General features: G+C 43.3%; 1 protein-coding gene across 1 annotated transcript in view; it reads left to right on the top strand.

The window, feature by feature from the left end:
• Positions 1-309: 309 nt before the first annotated feature.
• Positions 310-26008, top strand: part of Aqp9 (aquaporin 9) — a 36555-nt gene continuing 10856 nt past the window's right edge. Inside the window, exons 1-3 of the mRNA XM_035443242.1 lie at positions 310-420; positions 20776-20902; positions 25819-25956. Coding sequence (XP_035299133.1) covers positions 310-420; positions 20776-20902; positions 25819-25956 — 376 coding nt within the window. The remainder of the gene's footprint in view (positions 421-20775; positions 20903-25818; positions 25957-26008) is intronic.

The raw sequence follows: 26008 nt of genomic DNA, 5'->3' as shown, positions 1-26008 counted from the left end.
AAGGCAGCCAGAAAATAAAGGTAATGATTAATCTATCAGGTACAAAAAGGATCATTTTGAGGATTTGGGGTTATAACTCACTACTTCGAAAGAATAGCAGCAGGCAGAGACTGACAGCAGACAAGGATTAAGTCACAGCCTCTAATTGGGACAGCCTTTGCATAGTCAGTATCTCCCCAGTCATCTCCAGGAATCTGAGAGGAGCTAAGTGTTCAGTTTTGTTTTGTTTTATTTTAATGTGGTAGTGAAGGCCAAGGAACAGAGCAAGCAGGCCTTGCTGGAAAGCACACCACTGACAGAAACCCCAAGATGCCTTCTCAGAAGGAACGCACAAAGAAGAGCCTCACACAGAGGCTGACCCTGAAGAGCCGTGTAGCTAAGGAGACAGTCTCTGAGTTCCTGGGCACCTTTATAATGATTGTGAGTATTTCCTGGTTTCCCCAGTTCAGATCTAATGCCACTTTTCTGGCTGTCAAGCTGCTGGAAAAGGCATTTGTTTTGGTTTGTTTTCTTTGGTTACCACATCCAGCTTCTTCCAGGAAGCAGCAAGTTACTTTCTAGGTTGTTTGGCTATTTGGTGACCATACCATGAGAATTTCATTTGCTCTTGACGTTTATCCCAGACAGTTGATGGGAGTGGGGGATGAGAACAGTGGAGTACTCTCTTCATTTCAGTGTCTAAAATGGTTATGTTATGAAACAGTTGCTAGAAATTTCTTCTAGTTGAAGAACTGATCTGTGTGCCCTGCTTGCTTCCCATCCAGTGACTGAGTCACCTGAAATAAGCATTAATGGTCAATAAATATGAACACCATGAAACAGAATCCAAGAGAGAAGCCTGGCAAAGGCAGCATTGTCAGATCATTTAACTTAGAAAAAAATTACGAATCCATTTATTTGTTTATTTATTTATTTAGAAGCCCCCTTTCTGTGCGCGTGCGTGCGTGCGTGCGTTGCGTTGCGTGCGTGCGTGCGTGCGTGCGTGCGTGCGTGCGTGCGTGTGTGTGTGTGTGTGTGTGTGTGTGTGTAAAACCTGCTGGGGTTGGCTCTACTTCCACCATGTAGGCTCAAGGGCTGGAACTCAGGTCATCAGACTTGGTGGCACCTTTATCCACTGGGCCATCTCACTACCTGGGGTTGGTGTAGTATATATGTTATATATGTACTCCTGCTTTGGTTCCACACCATTTCCCTCTTTTGATTTAATTTGACCTCAGCAAATCTCTAAAGCTCTTTAAATAGACAGTTACAAGAACTTCATAGATATAAATGAAGACTGGGTCTAAGAATCGCTGCAATATTTGTTCAGCTATGAGAGAGAGAGAGAGAGAGAGAGAGAGAGAGAGAGAGAGAGAGAGAGTAGAAACTATTGTTAGCTACTAAAGTAGTGTGAGCCCTGGCCCTAGGTTCTTACTGTGTCACAAATTCTGCCATTCTCTGGGCCTTAACTCCTAGCTGGACTCTGACCTTTTGTAAAGAGAGTTATTGTCATGGGACAACCATTTATTTTGATTCTACCATTGGAGGAGGATAGGGGTAGAATGTGTCAGCTGAGTCAAGACAGGGAGAGTTAAAAGACAGTTTTGACTTCTTACCCTCCCTGATAGGAAGCTTGTACTTATTCTCACCATAGTCAAGCTCAGAATTTAGGTCAGGGCAGTTAGAAGAAAAGAGAGAAAAGAAAAAAAGGCCCTGAGTCTTCTCATTCCAGTCAGAGCTTCCTGGAAAATTGTCTTCCACCAGATATGGAGATGTTTGGGTCTTTTTTTAGATAAAGTCTCTTTATGCAGCTCTAGCTGGCCTAAAACCCACTATATAGACCAGGCTGGCTTCAGACTCATAGAAATCTGCCTACCTCTGCTTCCAGAGTGCTGGGATTAAAGGTGTGCACCTCCACGTCCATCTTGAATAATGATCTTTGACAGTCTGACCCTACAAGAGTGTTGTCACCACGGGCTGATTTCAGCCTATAGTGACTTATGCAGGAAGATGAAGCAAGACCTATATCAATTCTTAGTGTAGAAAACAAAGAAGCAACCTCAACTTCCTTTATGCAACCGAAGAAGTTTGAAACCCTCCCTTGTTTCTTAAGAATCAGTTTCATAATTCCATCCCACACTGAGGAGTTGGAAGTTGCTTCTAGCCATTCACCATTGAGATCATGCAGCCATGTGCCTTCTTCCCCTATGCCAATATCATCCCGCCTCCAGCCCCAGCACTGGCCCAGATAGGAGGGCTTGCTGTTCTCAAGGCCAGAAATTCTCAACCTCCACCTCTGCCCTTTTCAAGTTGACCATAAAATAATTCCTGGCAACTACCCCATGTGATTATAGGTCCTAAGACCCCCATTTCAGAAGGAGTCAGCATCATACCCTGGAAGAAGGAATGCTATTACAGAGAGAGAGGCAGAGATGAATCTGGGCAGACAAGCCTTGCTGGCTCTCCACTCAATGACTTCTATTAACTTGATTTTTGGGGCCCAGAGACTCCCTCTGAGCAATGCCTCCCAGCCACAACCTAGTTGTATAGCCTTAGACAATGCTGGGACTACTTCTTCACTTGGCCCCTTCATGATTTAGTCTTGTTTATGTCTATGAAAAGACAACTGAACTGAACTGAACTGAACTGAACTGAACAGTTCAGACAATAACTGAAGGAGTGGATTCCTAGAGGGTGGGTGTGAGATCTGCACTCGTCTGCTTAGCCTCCACTCTTCCCTTCCTTTGTGCCCCTTACAGGATCCTTGACAGTAAACCTGTGAGATGCACAAGCTAACTAGTGGTACCCAAGGAGGGGGTTTTAGGAATCTCAAATTAGAATTGATCAGTCAGAAACACAGTTCAAACAGCTTGAGGTTTATCAACGGTATCTGAGGTAGGGGAAGGTCACTCCTGAGGCCCTCACCCTCACCCTGTGGGATCCTGTGCTGTCTCCAGGTGGATTGTATCAGTTCTGAGTTGGAGGCCACCTCCTTGATGTCTACTGCAAACCAGACTGTTTGGCTGCCAATGGGGAGCCATCCCACACTTTTGGTGGTTACTGTGTTCTTCCATGTTGACCACTGTGCTGTGAGAACAATTTCACCCACACAGACCAATTATTCCAGGCAGAAGTTAGACATAGACTATCTGAATGTTACATGGTAGAAAACTGAACTTTGTCTTCTAACTAAAGGTAATTTAGTCATGAACGATTAATTCCTATTTACTTCATATAGTTATTGGCTAAAGTGAAGATATAATCTAGAACTTGGATTCTCATGTTCTGTTTTGTTGAAGCCTGAAAGGGAAGTGTAAATAAGAAGTGTAAGTTTTTAAACAACAAGTCTCCATACAGCTGGATGACAGATGCCGACCCTCAAGAAGGGATCAGCCTCATCCATATTGTATTTAATGCTCTTCTCAAGTCACTGAACTCCCAGCACGTAGCAGCACTGAGGCAGGGTAGTGCAGTGGTTTAACTTCCTAAGTTACAGACCCACATGATTGCTAAAGTGCCCCACCCTCAAAGCTCAGACACCCTTCCCTCCAAGCTCAGATAGCCCTCCACTCTAAAGTCTATATATGGAAGGCAGTTCTGTGGGCTGCTACTGCTTCCCCAGCTTCCCCACTTAGTGGCTGGCACTGTCAGGAGATACCTATCTCAGCTCATTTCTCTATGAAACCTTGTAATTTCTCTATCAAATCTTTGTTATTTGAAACACACGCTTCAGCTCAAGGTCATCCCATTACCTTGTTCCTGGTCTACAGGCAAATGCAAATCTTGCCAGGCTTTTTCCAGTAAAGATTTGCCTGTTGACAAGGCCTGGGAGGAGAACATTGGAAAGATGGCCGACGCTGGTCAGGACCACTTCCCCTTCCTTAGATCCCAGGGGTCTGATGTCAACTTAAAATGTGCTTTTGTTGGAGTCCCCTCAAACTCATGCATACCATGGTTGAAATGGCCAAAGAAGCCTGTTGGTAGCCTCCAGGAAAGAAAAGTTTCATGAAAAAAGTTCCTTGTGAACTGTGGCTCAAAACAAAAAAATAACCAAGTCATAAGCTGAAGAATGAGCTGGAATTTGGCTTGTTAGACACTGGGACCTTTTAGGCATAGGCCCTTTATCCTTACCAACATTAGGGAAAGGTTAGCAATGCATCTGCCTTCTTGCAGAGGGAAGGTTGGTCATTTTGAGCTGAAAAGAAGGAGCATGTGGCAAGTTCCCAACCTGTATCAGGCTCTTTAGTTGTTTAATCAGCAAGACAGCCATATTCCTTGTTGCTGTGAGTTAATGGTTATATCAGTAATAACAAGTTGCAACTCGCAGTTAGCTTCTTTATTGTTATTCAGAAACAGTGAGGGCAAGGGAAGGGAGACATAAAGGCCCACACCTGGAATGCACAAAATGGATTTATTTCTAATTCTAGACCTTATGTTTGCCATTTCACTTCTTGTCCAAGGCTGGAGTCCCTTTGGGGAAATGTATGGTAGATCTTGCCCCCTACCCTTAGCTTCCCATACACCCGCTTTAGCATTTCATAGATGGAAGCCATGAGCTGATGGCCATAAGAATTGAATGGTGACTGAATGGCCAGCTGATGATACTGGTCATGGCACCCAGGACCTGGTGTCTTCACCTCTCCTGTGTTAAAAAAAAAAGACTGTTTATAGAGGTGAACACACATGAAATGCAGATATAGGGAGCCAAAGACCAGAATTCCTTATACCTGAGCTTGCAGCACAGGAAAAGCAAACTGCAGAAGTTGCAATAGCCCCATGCTGCACTTCTAAGCTATTTTATGGTCTTCAGCAATGAGTTTTGTCTCTTTGAATCTCAGTCCCCTTGAAAGGAGCTAACACATCACAGAGGTGAGAAGTCAATGTACATGGCATGTAAAGTCTCTGGCATCAGAAATGGTCACAGAATTTTTTTTGGCTCTTTCCCCTTTTCCTGCCAGGGAGTCCCCCATCTCTGCCTCCTCCTGGGCATCTTGAGATGGCTTTCCTCTGTACCTTCTACAAAGCTCTGTATAGACAGAAATGGGCCCCATAAGCCCACATAGACTGAAGTCTCTTCCTCTACTGAACTCCTCAGGACCTGTCATGATTTTGTGCAATTTCTCCTAGAGGTTATGTTTGCCTTTCGTTGTTCTGTGTACTTGCATCTCTTTCCATACATCTTAGGATTCTTTGATACAAAGCTCCTCTTAACTTTGATGCTGAGGGGAATATCCCAGCAAGCTTCCTCCCCAGGAAGGGCATCCTTCTGAGGTGGGAGCTACAGGTAGTGGGGAAGATCCTTAATTCTTTTCTTATTACTAAAGCTTTTCCATATTAGAGACCTATCTCTTGGCACCTAAAGAGTAAAAACATATCAACTCTAAATGAACGTAATGCCCTTGATCTGTGCCCTGGAAGGAAATCAAAAGAAATTGTCCTGGAACACAGAATACAGAGGGGTAGGGCCGTGGGCAGTGTGGAAGGGAGGAAGCAGACAGAGTAGGCTGCAGACATCACAGACCCCGCAGAGTACAGGCTTCTGTACTCCTTGTTCTTTCCCTCCTCCATGACTGGTCCCTCTCCATGTGTGTCACCAGATTTCTAGTTCCATTCTGGGCAGATTCTTGCTTAGACATACTAGTCAGAAAAGTTGTTACCATAAAGTGCATGTGTTCCAGTCAGCAAGCGCATTTCCTACTAGGGAAATTTTAAGTGAGAATATGTGGTCAGCATTTCAAATGAAATAGTTAAGTAAAAAATTCAGCCTCCTGATTAAAGGAGACACCCACTTCATAGGGCATAATCCAAGGTAATTTTGGTCTACTATATTATTCAGAAACACTGAGTACTAAGATAAGGGTGGGTAGGCACATGTCACTGACCCTTCTTGTTGGAAGAGGAGCTGAGGCCCTGGCTGATGCAATTCTGTGTCCTTTGAATCAGCCTAGAGCCAGCAGCCCTGCCTTAGGCCCCTGGGCTTTGTCTGCTTTGCCTCCTATGAACACAGCATGTTCTCATCTGGACTCTTTCTTGTTTCTATTTTTCCTGAAAGACCGAGAAAGGAAAGTGGCCAGATCAGTTTGTCTAAATGGGGAAGTAGGAATAGCAAAGCCTCAAGACCTTCATCCAGGATCCCCTGGCCCTTGACTATAAGAGCTGGCCTTGATATCCTGACTGCAGCCATTCCTAAAATACCATCATTTGATAAGAATTAACCCCTTCCCCATGAAAACTAGGTTAATTTTTATAGAATACAAGAAATTACTAGGAATTAGAGTTGTCAAATGATGACTACTTAGAGCAGATAGGATTGAGGTTGGGATATTTACTAGGTCTTGCAACACCTGGTCCTGAGATGGTTCAGCCATCCGTTCATGGCTCTGAGACCCTACTGACCACATGGCACATACCTTTCTTTTAGGTTTTCTATTTTCTGGATTTTCTTGGAGACCTCTCCCCACTCCCAGCCCCCACTCCTAGGACAAGGTCTCACTATGTAGTTCTAGCTGCCCTGGTACTTGCTACGTAGACCAGGCTGGGCTTGAACTCACAGATCTCTGCCTGCCACTGCCTCTTGAGTGTTGAGACAGAAAACATGCACCATCACTTCTGGTCTGAGAGCTTTCTTTTGTCTCATGACAAAAGACCTACTGAGAATTGGGTCTCAAGAGACACCTTTCTCGACTTCTCTCTTTATGGGTCAGTCATAGCTTTTCTATTTCCTCCCCATATACTCTTCTAGCTCATTGCTTTGCAAAACTTCTTTGTACTTAAGGACTCGAATGATGAAGACTGAAGGTCACAGGAAACTGTGGGTAGTGAGTTAGAAGCGTCTGCAGTCAGCAGTGCCTGGGCTCATTCTGGCCAAAGATGGTGCTACAGTTTAGATCTTAAATCTGCCAAAAGCCTGTGTGTTAAAGGTTTGGTCCATAGCCTGTAGTGCTATTGAGAGGTGTAGGCTCTGTGGAGGAAGTTAGGTCCCTTCCATTCTCATTTAACTTCCTTTACCATGTGCCTCCCTGACGGTATATTCCACACCAGAAGCCCTGAGGCAGGTGGGCTAAACCATCAACTTAAACCTCTTAAGCTATGAGCCAAATAAATCTCTCTTCATCTTCATCTTTCTCTCCCTCTACTCCCTTTCTTGTTTTGTTTTTGAAGCAAGGTTTCACAGGTTAGCCCTAATCTTACTATGTAGGTGAGGTTGGCCCGGAACTGAACTTCCTGCTTCCGGCTCTCACATGTTGGGATTATAGGCATGTGTCACCACATCCAGCTAATCTTTCCTTCTTAGATGTTGTTTCTCACGATGTTTTGCTAGAGCAGCACAAACCTACTCCACACAGATGGTTTGTCAGGGCTGGGTCAGGATCTTTCAGTCTGGTATGGTCTCGGTTGTTCAATGCCATTATCTTTCAGATGAAGGAACAGAGACATATGGCCTGACAGAGTTCTGTCATATTTTCTTTCCCCCACAGCAGGGCATCAGAAAGAATGCTCATGGTCAACCTTATCAACTTCTTGTCATTTTATTACTTTTTTATGATCTATATATGATGAGTAGCCCTTTGTGCTTCTGCAGTTGGATGTTGTGTATTTTAAGAAAGCCTAAGGCTGGAACTCAGATCCTGTAGAAGAACTAAATCCCTGGGGTTCCACAGGGCCTCTACATACAGAAGATAGCAGGCCCTCTTCCATAAAGTATGATGAGGACAAGAAAAGGCAGGATGAATGGGTCATCAAGGCAGGATGAATGGGTCATCACTATTAAATATAAGTTTCACAACCAGATACTCTTTTAAAAAGTCTGATGAGGTGAGGGAGTTGTTTTCATGCAACCAATAAGGAAATGAAGGCTAAGTGTGAGTAAGTAACTTGCCCAAGCACGCAAACTTCAGAGCTGGGATTAGAATCTCTGCTTTCTCCCCACTACGCCAAATAAAGTGAACATTCCTAGAGATGCTTTTGAATTTGTGCTGCCGTCTCTTTATGCAACCACATCTTACTGTTTCTGCAGTTTTATACATGGCTTTGTAGTCGTCGTATCTTCTACCACTTCAGATTTCCCCTATATAGATAAGGGTGCTAATTCCTCTGTGCCATGCCCTCATAAACCAGTGTACTCACAGCTATGGGCCATTACAGCCCACATTCCTGTAGTGGGTGTCTTCGTACAGGTCTCCTGTACATGCTTGCAATTGTTTCTCTTGAGTGTGTGTCTAGGTTTGTTGGTCCTATAGTACCTGCTTCATAAACTTTGTGTGTGTTTTTAGACTTCTCTCCAAAGGGATTTCAAATTTGTGCATCCAGTAGCAACCTATGATTTCCCCCCCCCATTTTCCTTATATTCAAGTATGTGGGTTAACATCCTATTTTTATATGTTTTTGCTCTCTCACTTGAAAGACAGGACAGAGAATTTCAGTAGTGATTTTCATCAAGCCTGGTATGATGATCCTTTTTGCACACATTTCTCTGAACTATTTATTGGGTTTTTCTCTCTGTGAAAATGCACATACTTAGAACATGGTGAGCTCCTTGTTCTTGTCTTCTGAACCAATTCTCTTTGGGAGTTCAAACTTTTTCTTAATATCTATAGGATATGGACATTTATTTTAAACCAGACACTAAAGATATTCTGTGGTTTATCAAGGTTAACTCCTTTGCTTTTCATATTTAGAGCTGGGAGTCATTAGACTTTTGGGATGTATGTTATAGAGTAGGAGTCTGACATCCCTGTCTGGAAAGGCAACTGACCCAGCCCCATCTCAGAGCAGACTTTCTGTTCTTCATTAATTTGATGATACCTTTCTCATATCCCAGTTCATATATTTGTGTGTATTTCATTTCTGTGTCTAGACCGATCAGATCCAACAATGTGACTAATATCACACTTGTACTAAAGTCACGTATTTTTTGTTACAATCACTTTCGGTTATCTTTCATTTTTAAAATCATCACTACTTCTCAATATTGTTAATCTTTTATTCCTCTATATGAATTGCAGAGTCAACTTATCATGTTCTTTAAGAGAAAATATGGGCAGAATTAGGTATCTTGTCTTGACATAATACATCATTCTTGATACAACTGACACTTTCAGAATGCTGAATTTTCTCATCATGAACATGAATGTGGATCATTAGTTGGCTTTTTACTAGAATTTCATACTTTGCATCAGTCATAGAGATTCTAAAATAGCTTTCTGGCTATTGTCAAGGATTTCTTTTTATGAAGATAATGAAGGCTTTGCTATTTTTTTGTTCCTTAAGCATTTGATTTCTTCTCCTGTCATTTTTATGGCTTAAACCTCTTATGCTGTGTCAGTAGAAGCCATGATAATGTTATCATTTTATAGTCAACTTCATGATCTTGTCTCATAAATGTGATAATCCCTAGGGGATTTTTGGAGAATACCGTTGCTTCAAGAGAATTCTTATTTAGGGCTGATTTTGTAATATTTTAGAATACTATTTCTGCATCAATGAAACACATAGATTTATATAAACATTTGAAGTAAACATGGGAGTCCCCTTTATCTGCTCATGCAGTTAATTCCATTGATAAACAATTTTAGCATTAAGTAAGTCCTACATTCTTGATACTAATCCCAATTAATCATACTACACTTAATATGTAATGCTTTATTAAATATTTATATCATAAAAAGTTTAAAGACTTATTTGTTTTTCTTATATATATAAACATTTTGCTACATGTATGTATATGTATCATGAGCATTTATGGTATCTGAGAGACCAGAGAGGGCATTGAATCCCCTGGAACTGGAGTTTCAGAGGGTTGTGGGCTGTCATGTGAGTGTTGGGAACCAAACCTGGATCCTCTGGAAGAGGAGCCAGCACTCTTTACCTGAGCCAACTCTCCAGCCCCCAATATCATAATTTTTATATATTATCTTTGTCTATTTTTATTACTATGGTTTCATTAGCCTCCTGAAATGGTTGGAATTATTTCTCTCAGACCTATTGTGTAGAATGCTTAATTTTTTTAATTTAATTTTCTTTCTTTATCTTGTATCTGTGTGGTCATGTGCCCATGTGGAGGTCAAGAGAACATTTTTCCAGTTCTCACCATCCACCATGGGGGTCCTGGGGCTCGAACTCAAGTTGTCAGACTTGACAGCAAGTGTCTTTACATTCTGAGGCATCTCACTCACCCAAGAATACTTTCTATATGGTGGGAATTATCTACTCCTTAAAGACTACTAAGTGTATACACCGAAGGAAAGAGAAAGAAAGAGAAGAAACAGAAGAGGAAATATTTGTTTAAAAGTCATAGATCCAGTTTAGATTTTTCTGTTCTTGATTCCATTTTGGAAGTTGACATATTTATCTAAGAAATTCAGCCAAGTACACACATGTGCTTCTGGTTCTTGGGAGGTGGAGTCAAGAGGATCAAGATTCATGGCCATCCTCAGCTACATGGTGAGTTTGAAACCAATGTGGGCTACATGAAACCTTTCTCAAAGAGAGCCCCAATAAATTAAAAAAGAAAGGGAAAGATAAAGATGTCATGCTTCATTTGCTGTTTCACACCTACTTTTTCAAAGCACTAATTTTGAAATGCAATAACATAGCCTTCTCTGGCTCTTGAAGTCTCCACTGAACCCCTCAGCCGTGCCCTCTCTATGGCTTTGGAAAGAAGGTTTCTTTGCTTTCCCCTCCAGTGGTTTCTGCTTTGATCATCCTGTCTTCCCACTGCCTCCACCAGCTCTCCTCACCCCACCTTCACTTCACTCCTCTGTGTGCCCTTTATGTGCTGTAAGTAGGTACTTGGCCTGTGTTTTTGAGGAGTTTGCAAATCAGACGACAAAGCTCTTTACAGTCTTTGCTCTGACCAGCTATCCCACCCCTTCAGTCCTGTTTCAGATCTCAGTTCAATCTGGATTGAGATATGAGTCATTATTACTGGTTTTAAAAAGATAGAACAACTTTATTTATCCTTTGACAACGCCATACCTGTAAACAAAGCATCTTTACCATAAGCATTCCAGTTTCCCACCTCTTCCCCAGGAGCCGAGCTCTACCCTTCTGCTACCTACAGGCACCCCCCCTTACAGCCAGCCCTCTCATTTTATTTTGCTTATAATATTAGCAGTGCCAACTTACTTACATTTACTATCCATTTCTGCTCATTTTCTAATTCAAAAACTAAATGAGTTGTTTGTTTCCATTTTAGTAAAATAATAACTAGGATTGAGTTCTCAGACTTAACTATCAACCATATGCTGCTGTTCGATGACGTACAGTTTGAAGGTATTCCTCTGAAGCCTTAGCTCATCTTCTCCATCGTTTTCCCCTTTTGCTAAGTCCACCCTGTTCTGCCCTCACCCACCTCATCCATCTTATCCCATCAAATGCTATTTCTCAGCATCGACACACTTGAATAATCAATTGTGCCTGTTTGGAATTTGCCGAGACCAGGTGTATTCAGAGAATAGTGGCTAGAAACCAGAGCTTCCGAGCCTTCAGCTTTGTCTTGACTGCACACCTCAAAGCACAGCATTCTCCCCACATTTTTGGCTGGTGTGGGAAGCCTCCAAAAAGGTGAAATCTTTGTCCTGTCCTTGCTGCTCCCAAAAAGGTAGACATGGAAAATATGTCTCCACCTTTGTGCAATTTTTTAATAGGCAATTTGCAGGCGTCATCCCAAGTCTCTCTTATTCAGGTCTGTTATCAGCCTTTAGGGCCTTACAAATCTGTATTATTTTGGTAGATAATATGAGAATTAAAAAAATTAACTCTAAGATTTTCTATCATACAACTGAGGGGAAATATTCATGGTTTGTCTTCAATGTAAATATTTCCCATTTTTTGCCAATTGTTATTAATACCTTTGTCACCTTGCCTTTCTTGTAATCTGCTTTTGGAAATTGACTGTGTGTCTTCCTCTATCTATTTTGTTTGTTTGTTTGTTTGTTTGCTTGCTTGCTTGCTTGTTTTAAGACAGGGTTTCTCTAGAACAGGCTGGCCTCAAACTCACAGAGATCCGCCTGCCTCAGTGTTGGGATTAAAGGTGGGTACCACAATGCTTAGCCTTCTCCATCTTTTTTTGTCTCTTAGCCATTATTTTATATCTCTCATACTATCCCCTTCGTCCATGCTGTGCTTCGTGTGTTTATCTCACATAGACCTGGTTATTGACTAATTCCCTGTTGCACTGTGTCTAACCTGGTCAACGCCAGCCACCGAAGCTTAGGTTTTGTTACTGTATTTTTATTCCTGTAAGTTTTCTGAAGTTGCCTTTCTCTTCCTTTTATAACTTCGTCCCACTAAAGCCTAGCACATTTTTAGTCATTCTGATTGTTTTATCTATTGACTTTTGTCCATGGAGGAGCTTTTATTTGTGTTTGGGGGGATGGAGATCATAAACATCTATTGTAAATGCCACTGGGAATTCCACAAGCCCACATTGTGGAATGTTCCCTCGGAAGCAGGTTTTCTTTTGCTTTTCCCCTGTCAGCCACTAACATGAAGGGGCAGACTAACCTGGCAAGTGTCACAGTTTCCAAGAGCTTAGGAAGTAAGGTCTTGGGGGCCACTGATCTAGAAGCTGCAGCCCCCAGCTGCTTTTGATCCCAGTTTTTTTTTCATTTGGACTCAGAAAACTTCTTATTTTTTGAGTCTATAAATGGAGCTACTACTTTTTCTACTTTCCAGAAGTGGGTTTGGCTGGGTTTTCTTTACTGACAGGGTTCACATCACTTGCTAAGAAAGGAGAAGTCAGGGATGAGCACAGTTGCTGGTTCCTCCTTATTCTGCATCTTGTATAAAGACACAGTTTTCAAATTTTAAAGTTATATTTTAGGGTGTGTGTGTGTGTGTGTGTGTGTGTGTGTGTGTGTGTGTGTGTGTGTGTGCAAGCATGCCCCTGTGAGCTTGTGGGGCATGAGATGGCAACTTGGTTCTCTCCTCCTATCATGTGGGTCCCTGGCCCTGAACTCGGGTCATCATCAGGCTTGGCCGAAAGTCCCTTCGCCTGCTAAGCTATCTCACTAGCCCCAAACAAACCATTGTATAAATTAATATGAAGAATAAAATTTGAAATGTGGGAAGGAAAGGAGACAAATTTCTTATATTTATACTTTGAAACTCTTTGTATGCCCCTGGGCATTCCCTGACCATTTTTCTCCCCCAGGAAAGAGCTGACCCAGTGAAACGTGTCTCTTCAAATGTTATAGAACACTGCTCAAGAAATGCTGTGAAGAGCAGTGGTCCATGCATGGAGGAGAGCATGCTGACATTTCCAGATGTGAGACTGGGGGCTATGCAGCAAACTCAAGCAGGGATTGTCAAAAAGACTTCAGGCTCATTAGAAAGGGGAAATTAGAATATATTTTTCAGGCTGGCTGGACTACAGACTCTTCATTGTTTGAGGAGCATCTCACAGGTCTGGTGATAGGTAGGGAATAATACCCTGAGAATTGCAGACCCTGGAATGAATCTAAGAGACACATCAGTCCCCAAGCTCCTTCATCTTGACAAATATTCTAGACAGAGAGTGAGGTTGATGTTGTAAGGTGCCTTGCCCACAGGGAGAACTGTTCTCACCAGCCAGCATCCTTATCTCATGAATCACAGGGACCCATGCTATCACAACACAACATGCATGCCTTTACAAATAAGTGCCTAATTAGTTTCTTCTTCTGATATCTGGAATCAGGATCAATGTCTCATCTGGCTGACCCTCTGGGAGGAGCAGAGGGATGTGGGTGCCAGCTGTGGGTCAGCATAGGAGCATATTGGTCTTCAACCTGTCGAGATAATGGAGCTTAATCACCTCTTCTTTCTGGGGCCTTAGTTAGATGGGGAAAGCCTTTTCTGCTTTGAGGGCACTGGCATTGGCCATTTGCCTGTCCAGCTAACTCCAGGTTGGAGATCCCTCTCCCTTCACAAGCCTCCCTTACTGTGGCTGTTTTTCAAATATGGCCATTCTCTCGGGGCACACACCTCCACATGAAAGTCTTAGCTCTTTACAACTTATCTCCGTTATGGCTGAGAAAGCTTTGTTTTTGCATTTGGAAAACTCATTGTTTAGAAAGCTGAGTGATTCTTAGAAAGAGAATCTAGAGAAGCAGTGGTCCTAGCCAGTATCAGGACAGGGAACCAGAGGGCCTGGTTCTGCCTCTGACACTCAGACACTGGTTTTTACTTTATGTTGTTTACCTATTCAAATTTCTGTGTTTTAACTGTGGTGGTGGTGGTGGTGGTGGTGGTGGTGGTGGTGGTGGTGGTGGTGGTGATGGTGTGTGTGTCTCTGTGCACATTAGTGGAGGTTCCTTTAGAGGCCAGAAGAGGGTATCAGATCTCCTGAAGCTGGTGTCACAAGTGATTGTGGCTATCTGACATGGGTGCTGGGAATCAAACCCTGCTCTTCTGCAAGAACAGTATGTGCTCTGCTCAGCTATCTTTCCAGCCAAGGACTTTCTTTTTTAAATGGGAGTTAAGTATGGGGAGGAAGTCATGACCTTGTCCTACCCACAGCACACAGGTTCTAAACTGTCTCTCCTTCACCCATTCAATTAAAAGTAGTAAGAGAACAAACCTGCTGCTCCTTGTTCATGTGAACCTGCAGAGTGCTCCTAGCCTGCCTCAGCTTCGGTTTCCATATTTATAAGATGGTGACAGTGAAAAGATCTGGCTCACAGTCACAGGGAGGAGCAAGGAGTGAAGGCATGGTCCTTAGCTCACAAAAAGGCTCACAGCTATGGAATCCTCCCTCTGCAACCACCCATAACTTGCTTTTAGTCATGGTATTTTTATCACAGCAATGAAAAGTAGCTAATACAGATATTAATCCTAAATAGCACCCCCAATGCTGGCCAGTGCCATGGCTTCTGACATAGCTGGTGCTGTGGTGCTGTTGGTATGTGGGGAGCACTCAAGTATGCAGATCATAGTGTTGTTGGGGAGCACTCCAGTGTGCAGATCAGAGGCCAGCCCCAGGTGGAAGTCCCCACCTTCCATCTTGTTTGAGGCAGGTCTCCTTGTTACTCTCTTTGGAGTGTGTCAGGCTAGCTGGGCCTCAAGCTCTAAGAGATTCTCTTGTCTTTATCTCCCATCTGGAGACAGAAGCCCAAGTTTCTGCAGGTTCTGTGGATCAGAATTCAGGTCCTCACACTTGAGTGGCAGATGCTTTAAACACTGAGCCATCTCCCCAGCCCCCACACATCTTGTTTGACACTTTAAAGGAAGTGGTCCAAAACAACAACAACAATAAAACCATAAAGGCAGGGTCTTCCCTCTTCATTTTTTTACCACCTTTAGCAATTCATAAAAATCGCTTTTAATTCCAGCACTTGGGAAGCAGAGACAGGCAGATCTCTGTGAGTTCAAGGCCAGCCTGGTCTACAAAGCAAGTTCCAGGGCAGCCAAAGCTACACAGAGAAACCCTGTCTGGAAAAAAAAAATCACTTCATTATGTTAGGTTCCATGTTTGTCACAAGGTTGTGACTCATTTGTAACTTTTGGAACTTTCCAAATAATATTTTCTAGAAATCACACCCCTCTTTTTCTCAATCATCTTACCCTTACTTTCTCCCTTTTCTGCATTCACGATTACAAGAAAAAAAATTTGTTCTTTCTTTTGCTTGTGTTTAAGAATCTTTATCAAGTACCGTTTTAGTATGGGTATTAGAGGAATAAGCAGTGCTGGTAGACATTATAAAATTATGGTATTTGGGGGAAGATGTTGAGACATTGTCTCACATAGGACAGATTGCTCTTGGAAGCTGGTAGGCAGATGAGAAGCTCTTTATATTCTGATCTTCCCTCCTCCACCTCCGAAGTGCTGGGATTACAGGTGGGCACCACCACGCCTGTACATGGTGCTGAAGACTGAGCTCAGTACTTTGTGCAAACTGGATAATCACCCTACCAACTGGACTCTATACCCAGGTGGACAATAGTCTTGAAGGAATACCACAGATAATGTGACATGTAAGGACAGCAGCATTTGGAAGTGTTTCAGAAGGCCAATGAAAGCTCAGAGTGTGTCTGCCGGGTGGGGAGGAGAGGGCAGCACTTCTTGAAGCAGGCAGAATTTTAGTTTGGAATTAAGAATAGATTGGGTTTGGAGGAGCAAGCAAAGAGAAAGGCACACTGTGAGCAGGCATGTAGACGCTGGAGTTGAAGATATCAGTACAAAGGGCTTAAAGTGGCTGGCATGTAGTGCTTTAGATCTGTGTTGGTTAGAAGGGGTCTGGGCTTCATGGGACAAGGCAACGGAGAGCCTGGATGTGCAGTGATGCTTCTTGGGCAGCTGAGCAACTTTCAGTACCTCTGTGGTATGGCATCTGGTTCCATCACTGGATGGCAAGAGGTTGAAAGGGGACCCTGGCCAGAGGCTTTAGACAGAAGGCTAAGCAAGGTATAGGAACATCACTATGAATGTTCAAGGAGGGGAGAAGGAAGGCAAGATGGTTCCAGAATGTTTGCCTAGTAATAGAGGGGCATACCTCATATTTGAATTAACCACCTGTTCTACCTTAATGTTTCCCCGTCTTTCCTATTGAAACTTTCTCCTGCCCTCACAGCCATAAAATCTGCTAATAAAAACAGAACTTATTCTGCTATTGTCGCTTTCCTACCCAGACTATAGTACATAAACACCCACACCAGACAAACTCTCACTATAAAATGACCAGTCTTCAGAAAGTCATTAAAGACAAGCAAAACCACTTGAAGCTTTGCAACTTCCCCCTTGCCCACATCTGATTTTGTGATTAGCAGTGACACAGCAACTACTCCTACTGCCTGTCATAAACTGTACCCTCTATCTGCTTGTTATTGCCAGGAAGTGAGTTCATGATTAAGCTCAGGGGTTCAGTCATTTGAATTCACCGACTCTTAGCTTTCCTTTTGAGTTTAACCTTAGAGCAACAATATCCTGCATTTCCATTTATGATTGCCCTTTGCTGCTTAAATAGTGCTTTCATTAGTGTTATCTCATTTGAGCCTTTATTGAAAAAGAATCCCAGGAAGCAAGCCTGAGGTAAGGCTCTTGCTGTGTCATTTACCCACCAGAAAAAAATAACACTATGATTATTCAACATGAAAATATTAGAAACTATTACAGAGACCAAAACCTGTAATACATGGATCTTTTCTTTCTTTGTGTATGTATGTGTAGTGTGGGAAGAGTGCCGACAGTAGATGCCCTCTGCCATCAAGTTCGGAATTATCAAAATGCTACAGACTGCAAGGGACATGGTATAGGAATTAAGAACATAGACTCTGGGGCTACATGATGCTCACCTTTTAAAACCAACCAGCATGCTATAAAGAAGCCAAGCCATCATGCAGAAGCCACTTGTAGGTACTCTGATCTGCACTCCAGTTAAAGCCTCAGAGGGTAGCCAATACCACCCACAAGGCAGACATATGAGTGCAGGAACAGTTGGTATGTCTTCAGACAATTTCATTGGGACAGAAACAGAGATGTTCTGGCAAACACTGCCTGAATCTAGGACTCATAGGCAAAATAAATCTTAAATTTGAGGTAGTTCTGTGGAGGTGGAGCTCGGGGCTCATGTAATTTTCTCACAGTTTAGTCTATTAACAGGGACTGAGTCCTGTTAGGACTCATCAGTAGGAGATGGTGCTACTTGAAAGGCAGTTGAGCAGGTTTAACTAATGAGAGAATGCCTGGTGAAGACAGTTCAAGAGTGTTAATAAAATGTGAAACAGGGTTTGGGGCACAGAAGGACACACTGAAGAGCAGATCCATGACTTGGTCACACCTTCCTACTCCAACAAGGTTGAGGAATTTTTCCAGCTCCTCTGGAGAAGGAGCTAGATTGAACACATGCTAGGTCTTGTCAAGAAGATGGAAGACAAAATATTTCATGTTTCCTCTCAGTATCTTAATCCACCTACCATCTGTTCCCCTATCTTTCTATCTTCTATTTATCATCTGTCTTCCTACCTATAACCTTAAAGTAGAGGAAGATTATCTGGGGGTGGGGGGGAGGACAATGGTTGGCAAAGCACAATGATATATTATGAAGTTGTAATAATGAAACCCACTGTTTTGTATGCTAACTAAAATTTTTAATTAAAAATTTCAAGTGTGGCCGGGCGGTGGTGGCGTATGCCTTTAATCCCAGCACTCGGGAGGCAGAGGCAGGTGGATCTCTGTGAGTTCGAGACCAGCCTGGTCTACAAGCGCTAGTTCCAGGACAGCCTCCAAAGCCACAGAGAAACCCTGTCTCAAAAAAAAAAAAAATTCAAGTGTGTGTGTGTGTGTGTGTGTGTGTGTGTGTGTGTCTGCCTGTCTTATATGTGACATGTGCATGCAGGTTCCCTTGGAGACAAGAAAAGGGTGGTAGATCCTCTGGAACTGGAGTTACAGGTGTTGTGAACTTGCCTAATTCAGGTGTTGGGAACTGAACACAGACAGATCTTCTGCAAGAGCAGTAAGTGCTTGTCACCATTGAGCCATCTTTCTAGCCCCTTAGGTTGTTTGTTTGTTTTGTTTTTAAAGAATGAGGAAATGACCTTGTGGGTCTATGAAATCTGCAGAGAAATGTCTGAAACAGAACATTAATGGCAGCTATTAACATTTGTTTGGATGTTGGAAAGAAACCTTGAAGATTTTTTTTCTAGGTACAGAAACTAAGCCCAACACAGAACTGATTATAAACTGCACGAAGTATAATTGAATGTTACAGAAGAATTGAGTTTCAGGTTAGGTTTGATGAGAAGAATCCCAGTAGGTAATGTAATTAAATAGGATTTCCTGATAGACTAGAAAAACAAAAGCAGGATAAATACAAGCACAGGCTTCTTTCTGGGCCTGAGAATAGGGAAGGCCTTCTTACAAGTCAGACTACACCACCACACAGTGTGGTGGTGTAGTCTTCATTTTAGAGGTGAAATGACACACTGTATATGTAGCGTCGTCCTCATTGTTTTTCAGGTGATGACAAAACTATCTAATAAGACCCAATACTGGGGCTAGGCAGTTGCCTCCATGGGGAAGAGTGCTTGTGTGAAAGCAGGAAGACTGGAATTCAAAATCCTGGCAGCCATGTTAAAAAGCAGGGAATGGCCACACATGCCTGGAACCCCAGTGTTGAGGAGCAGAGACAAGAGGATCCCAGGAGCTTACTGGCCAGCTTAGCCAAAATGATGAACTTCAGGTTCAGTGTGGGAGACATTGCCTCAAAAAAATAAGGTAGAAAGCAATAGACCAGGATGACGGACATGTGTCCTCTTCTGATGTTCTCATAGACTTATACAGGTGTGTATGCCTGCACACATGTGTATAACACATGTACATACAGCACACGCATGCACTCACGCATGCACGCGCAAATGCACACACACACACACACACACACACACACACACACACACACACACACACACACAATGCAATGCTACAGATCTGGGCTGCAGTCTTCTGGGTGGCAATTTTGATGAAGGTCATGGAAGTTCCTAAAGACTCACCTTTCCTACTACCCCTCCCCCTCAGCCAACAGTGTGATTTATACCCACCCCCACACATCCTGCCCCCAAGGTGATTTCAGCAGCTAGGATAGAAAGGAAGATATTCACCAGAGTGAAATCAGACAGGTCAGACAGAGGCCTCTCTGGGGACTCCAGTTCAAGCTTTTCTGTTCCCTCTGGACCCACACTAGGGACAGTGTAGCAGAATCATGCAGAGGGGAAGACTCTTATTTGGAGAGTTAGTACCGCTTCTGCTCTGGCTGTCCAGAGTAGCTCATCTCAGACTGCAATAATATCCAACCCTGCTTTCTGAAGACGCTACTCAGTGCTACTTGCTTAGTTCAGAAGTTATACTAAGCATTTAATTGGCTTCAGATTACAAAGGAAAAATGAAGATAGGAATGTAGGATTAATTTTGACAGTCTTAATGATAAGGGATTCTGGGGTTGGGGGTGGGAGGATTAGTTGGTAGGCTATAAAATGAAGACAGGGTGGTCTAAAATGAAAAGAACACTCTAGACTATGCCACTAAGGCTGTGGATCAAGTCAAAGTCTTAAATGTGCCATGCAAATCAAGGGCTTCCCTCTTGAAGCCAGGCTCTTCTGCATCTCCTAAGTCCAGAAATTTGCAAATAATATGGGTGGATATATCCTTTAACTGGGACAATAGGACATCCAAAGGCCACCTGTACCATCTGTCTTCTGCCTTTGGGGAGGCATAAGCTGAAATCACCTTGTATGTGTTGAATGTCTCATATTTAAATTTTATTTCTCCAGGGGACCTCCTAGGACCACCTTGCAGTGGTCTCAAAGAAACAGTTCATCACTGTCAAGAAGATATTTGTGTACATTTTTATACTTCTATCTTGGAATCTTCATTTTTCATCCCTTTGGGAAGAGGAATGGAGACCATGATGTGAACTTACTGTTTTTTGTTTGTTTGTTTGTTTGTTTTGGTTTTTCGAGACAGGGTTTCTCTGTGTAGCTTTGGAGCCTATCCTGGCACTCGCTCTGGAGACCAGGCTGGCCTTGAACTCACAAAGATCCGCCTGCCTCTGCCTCCCGAGTGCTGGGATTAAAGGCGTGTGCCACCAACGCCCGGCGAACTTACTTGATTTATAAGTTGTAGGCAAGATGTCACATTGCACACCCCTACTAAGATTCATCTGTAACTTAGATGGCACCATGGAGACAGCTGGAGCATTATAATTGAATTGTTTGGTATCTAAGGGAGCTGAATTCATGACTTTACTTAAAACACACATACTGCATTAGACAGCGGTCATCCCCACTTCCTTAATGAATTGTTTTGTCCCTTCTTTCTAGGTCCTTGGATGTGGCTCTGTTGCCCAAGCAGTCCTCAGCAGAGGACATCTTGGTGGAATTGTCACTATCAATATTGGATTTGCATCAGCAGTTGTGATGGCTATTTATGTCACTGGCGGTGTCTCTGGTACGAAGTAGAAGTCATTATTACAGCTATCAATGCAACAGCCCCAATATGCTAGCATGGTTGGCCACTTTATGTACATTATTTATTGTGTATCCACAATCCTATAAAAATGTGTATTGATATATTTTTATAGATGATAAAATTTTTCTCTACATTTTTTATTAAATTAGAAACAAGATTGTCTTACATGTCAATCCCAGTTCCCTCTCCCTCCCTTCCTCCCCTGTCCCCCACTAATACCCTACTTATCCCATACCATTTCTGCGCCCCAGGGAGGGCGAGGCCTTCCATGGGGGGGGGGCTCTTCAGAGACTGTCATAGCCTTTGGGATAGGGCCTAGGCCCTCCCTGGTTTGTCTAGGTGAGGAAGTATCCCTCTAAGTGGAATGGGCTCCCAAAGTCCATTTCTAGATGATAAAATTTAAATACCAACAAATGGTGTCTTATGTAAAGGCAACATTGAACAAGGACCAGATGGGGTTAGCACTCAAGGATGCCTGAGCCATCCTTTGCTGCTGCAGTGTGTCCTCCAGTAATCAGTACTTCTTATTTTATGAATCTCATGTTTGGAAGCCATTTTCCAGATATGCTTTCGAATAGCTCAACAAAGGCCACACCAGCAGAGGCAAGTTCCTAGATCATTATCAGCCATAATCAGAGAAACTAGGTTTTATGCAACATCAACTCTGTCTTCATGACAGGAGTACCTGAGCTAGAAAATATTAAACTTGTTCTTCCCTGGTGGTCAGGCTGATTATGGCCACTTACAGGGTTCTGCAAAACAAAATGATGGGATGCTACTTGCTACTAAATGCAGTCTGGAAACTTAGGAAGAGACCCAGGGCGGGGATAGGTGTTCTGAGTCATGGAGCTACTGTTATGAATTGTAATGTAAATATCTGGCATGAAGGCATCTGGTTTGTGATCCCTGTGAAAGGGACCTTAAACCCTGAAGGGTTCTCAGCTCACAGGTTAAGAACCACTAGTTTGGAGTATTTTGCCTGCATGATATTCTGAGCTGAACACTGTCAAATAATCATACAGTACCAATGTCCCTCAGATTCTGTTGGTATAATTGGCCCATGCCACTGCAACTGTAGGTCATGGATCTTGGCATTCATTGTTGTATTTGGGGACTTGAGGAGTTATTGTAGAGGAGACATGTGGAAAGAAGCAGCAGGAAGGCTAAGAGGGAGCAGAAAGACGGCAAAGAGCTGTCCCCTCTGGCCTGGGTACTGAGGCTAAGTTCTCAGCAGTGAGAATCAAAAATGACTAGAGGTTGCATTTCCAGGTGAGGCTTTGGCTCTGACCAAGTGGTTTATGAGAAGCTGTGAGCAGACCCAAACCCAATGAAATGGTGGATGAGCCCAACCGGCCAATGAAAATGCTGAGCTGGAATGGGAGCACCTAGCATGCCCCTGTTTAGAACTAGCATAGTTGAGGCTCTGAGGACTGATGACTTGGAAACAAACAGGGACAACGCATGTGCTCTCTCTGACAGCTACACAGATCCACAGCATCAGTCTTGGCATCAGTGGCCGCAGGAATCAGAGAAGACAATTGTGTGGGAGATGTCTCTATCAAGATGTCTCTATTAGGCTGTACCTAACATGGTTTGTAGCCTCGTGGGAAGCCCTTTTTGAGGACTCCAAGAAAAACCAGTACATGCAGGACATGAATATAAATGTTATCACATTTTGTGTCCACAGACTGGTAAAGTCAGTGGCCTTTCACATTTAAATATAAAGAATCAATTTTCTATAAAGGAGTTTTAGCCTCCTGCTCCACTGTGAATGTGCCATTCAGCCAATCAGAGCTTATTGTTATACACACATGTAATATGCTACTCAAAGCATGTAGGCTGCCTGATGGTAACTATTTTTTAAAGTTAAAGTTTGTGTGTGTGTGTGTGTGTGTGTGTGTGTGTGTGTGTGTGTGTGTGTGTGTGTACATGTGCACATATGCCATAGAATACATATGGAGACCATAAGTTCTACCTTTTACCATATGGGTCTTAGGGATTGAATTCAGGTTGTTAGGCATCTCAGTGGATCCTGTTGGGAACTATTTTTGATGTAGCATTTTGTAAATGAGTAAATTGAAAAAGCAGAATAGCCTTGCTTAGTGACAGGAGAATTGTAAGCTATCTATCACAGAATTGTGTGAGGATGATAGGGAGTTTACCTAGAACAGAATCTTTGAAGAGTTCACTTAGCTCACCCAAGACCCACATCTTAGGCCTGCTGGACTCCAGCTGCTCCCCGAGGGGGTTCTTTATGTGAATAATACGGTCATCAAAGCAACCCTGGCAGCACCGATATATGAGTGCAGGACTCTCTGGCCCTAGCGCTCATGTTCTTTCCACTACACTGCTCTGGCCTTGGCCTTGCGGTAAGCTGCTCGGGTCTGTAGGGAGGAAGTTCTATAGCCCTCTGGACTGCAGCCATTGCTCCCCCTCCCATCCCGAACCTTCTGTCACCCCTTAGCCCCTTTCTCCTCATTAGTTTTCAAAGCTTCCATCCAGATCTACCCTCTCTGACTCCCAAGTAACTGTCCCTAGACTTCTTTCATGTGAATCATCTAAACAAATCCCTTTGATTATTTCATCAGCTTTCTTATCTAAAATGCATACGAAGTGGCTGACATCACATGAGATCTGAGGCTTATTAGGCTTCCAGGGTGCCTACAAAATGTAAATCTACCTGCGGGAATTTTTATCTTAGAAGAGAGCTTGTTTTAGAAACCTTACTGGGCAAGGCACTCCTGAGGGATGGTTTTGATCAGAGGCCCTCTTGTCCTTTCACAGTGAGTGCCTCCAGGCTGGCTGTCTCAGATCATATATTCTGCCCTATTAGAGGGGATTAGCCATGCATGCTATCCTACCTAGTCCCTTTGCTCATCTCCTCTAAGCTCAGAGACCCTCTTCTCTAGGCACAGACCTTCCTCCCCTCGAAAGTCTAGAAATGTAAGACATTTCATTTGTTCTGTGGGTTGCTGTTGGATCCTCTGGCCCTGCAAACCTGGCCTGCCCTCTGTTAACTAAAGGACTCTCCATGCAGCCACAGGCAGAAGAGGAACAAAAGCAGGCTGGCTCCAGGAATTTCCCATCAGTCCCCGTGTTTGTCCAAATCCCTCTTCCCAACCTTCCTTCTAAGCTGGCTTCTGGAGCCCATAAAAGCAAGACCCCACAGTTGGAGTGTCCATAAGGATCTGGGAGATCACTGATGCTTTGACATACAGGAATTTTCCTGCTCATATTCACTGCAATTGAATGGCAGGGGTGGCTGCCTTTGTGGGTTAGTAGCCAAAAACCCACTGTCAACTTTGGACAGGAGACTCGAAAAAAGCATGGCTCTCTTCATGGGGTATGGGCTTCCAGGACAGGCTTGACCATGGTCCTGATGAGGGCCAGGGTGCAGGGTTATCATCACCCTCATAATCACCATTACCATCAGGACTGTTGTCCTCTCTCTTGCTCACCTCTAATCTGAATGTCCACATTTCAATGTACTCGCTTTGAAAATGAATTTGATATGCCTCCCACATAAAAGGACATCCATGTTTTTCAGGTTCACCTTATGCCCTGCCACCAGGGCAAGCTCAAATGTGTGTATGTGTACACACACTTAATTTTCAAGGCAGATATATCTTACTTTGAGATTTATTTTTAATTATGTGTATTTGTGGAGGTGGTGGTGGTGGTGGCAAGTGCAGGTTCATGTAGAGTCCAGAAGAGGGCACTAGATCTGCTGAAGCTGAAGTTACAGATGGTTTTGAGAAACTTTGTGTGGGTGCTGGAAACCAAACGAGTCTTCTGCAAAAGCAGTAGGAGTTCTGTACCACCGAAATGCTCCCCAGACCTAAGGCAGAGAAATCCTTACAAACATGCTGCAGGAGGTCTAGAAGTGGGCTAATGGAACTTGGCTCTTAAATTCAGATAAAGCTGGACTTGAATTTTGGTTCCATCATTCATTGACCATGTAGCTTGGAGAAAGCTTCTCCTGTCTCTCAGTTTTCTTGCCAGTTAACTAGAGCAGAATCCATTCCATTAGGTTCTTAAGTCTAAATAATACCACAGTGTAAAAGGAGTTCTTAATTGGTCTAGATAATAAAAGGCTGGAGTCAGATATAGAGGGAAATGCTGAAAGATCAGAGAGAAGGAGCAAGCCACAGCACACACTACCCCAAGGTCTCAGCAGAAAAAGAGTGATTTCCTGTTTCTCCCTGCTTGTATCCTGTTTCTGCCCAGCTATGTCACTTCCTGTCTGTCTGTACAGACCTCCAGACCTCTATGGTTAGCTAGTGGCAAGCTCCATTCTCTGACCCCCAGACAGGCTTTATTTGTGTAAGAAAGATATCACCACACCACACTGGTGGTGTTGGGCCAACATGGGACCATCACTGAGCACAGAGCAAACCTTTTCTATGACCGTATGTGAAGCTGAGAATCAGGAAGCTGATTTCACTACCTACGGCTTAGGTTGGATTGAAGGAGTTGTTGCCACATTTCTGTGTGAGAGAACACACTGTTTACACAAAGGGACCTAGAGTGATCCATCAGACATGACAATCACCTCCAACAAAGCCCTTCTGCCTCAGGGACAGGCACAGGACATCCAGCAGGACAGCATCCCTTCCCAGTGTGAAGATGGCTTTACAGCCTCTGGGCATGTGCTGAAGAATTGTTAGATATGGACCCAAGCCTCAGTTGCCTTCAAAATATATTCACAGTAATAGTTTACATCAATCTACTTGTGGTATTCCTTAACTAATGGCTAAAAGTCTACTTTAAAAGTAAAACGAGCTGCTTGCTCACACCAAGTTTTTAATGTCCGAATTCCTTTCCGTGTTTCTGTTTCCCTCTCCCCACCCCCACTCTCTGGCCTCTTTCCCCTGACTTTCTCTTCTTCCTCGCAGGAGGCCACATCAACCCAGCTGTGTCTTTTGCAATGTGTGTCTTTGGAAGGATGGAGTGGTTCAAGTTCCCCTTTTATGTGGGAGCCCAGTTTTTAGGAGCCTTTGTGGGGGCTGCAACTGTCTTTGGCGTTTACTATGGTGAGTATTGACCCAGAGTCCAAAGACTTGGAGGGCTAGTGAGGCATCCGGT

Source organism: Cricetulus griseus, chromosome 4, assembly GCF_003668045.3.
Source record: "Cricetulus griseus strain 17A/GY chromosome 4, alternate assembly CriGri-PICRH-1.0, whole genome shotgun sequence".
Taxonomy (NCBI): Eukaryota; Metazoa; Chordata; class Mammalia; order Rodentia; family Cricetidae; genus Cricetulus; species Cricetulus griseus.
Note: the sequence above shows the minus strand (reverse complement) of the source record. Positions and strands in the feature narration are given on the sequence as shown.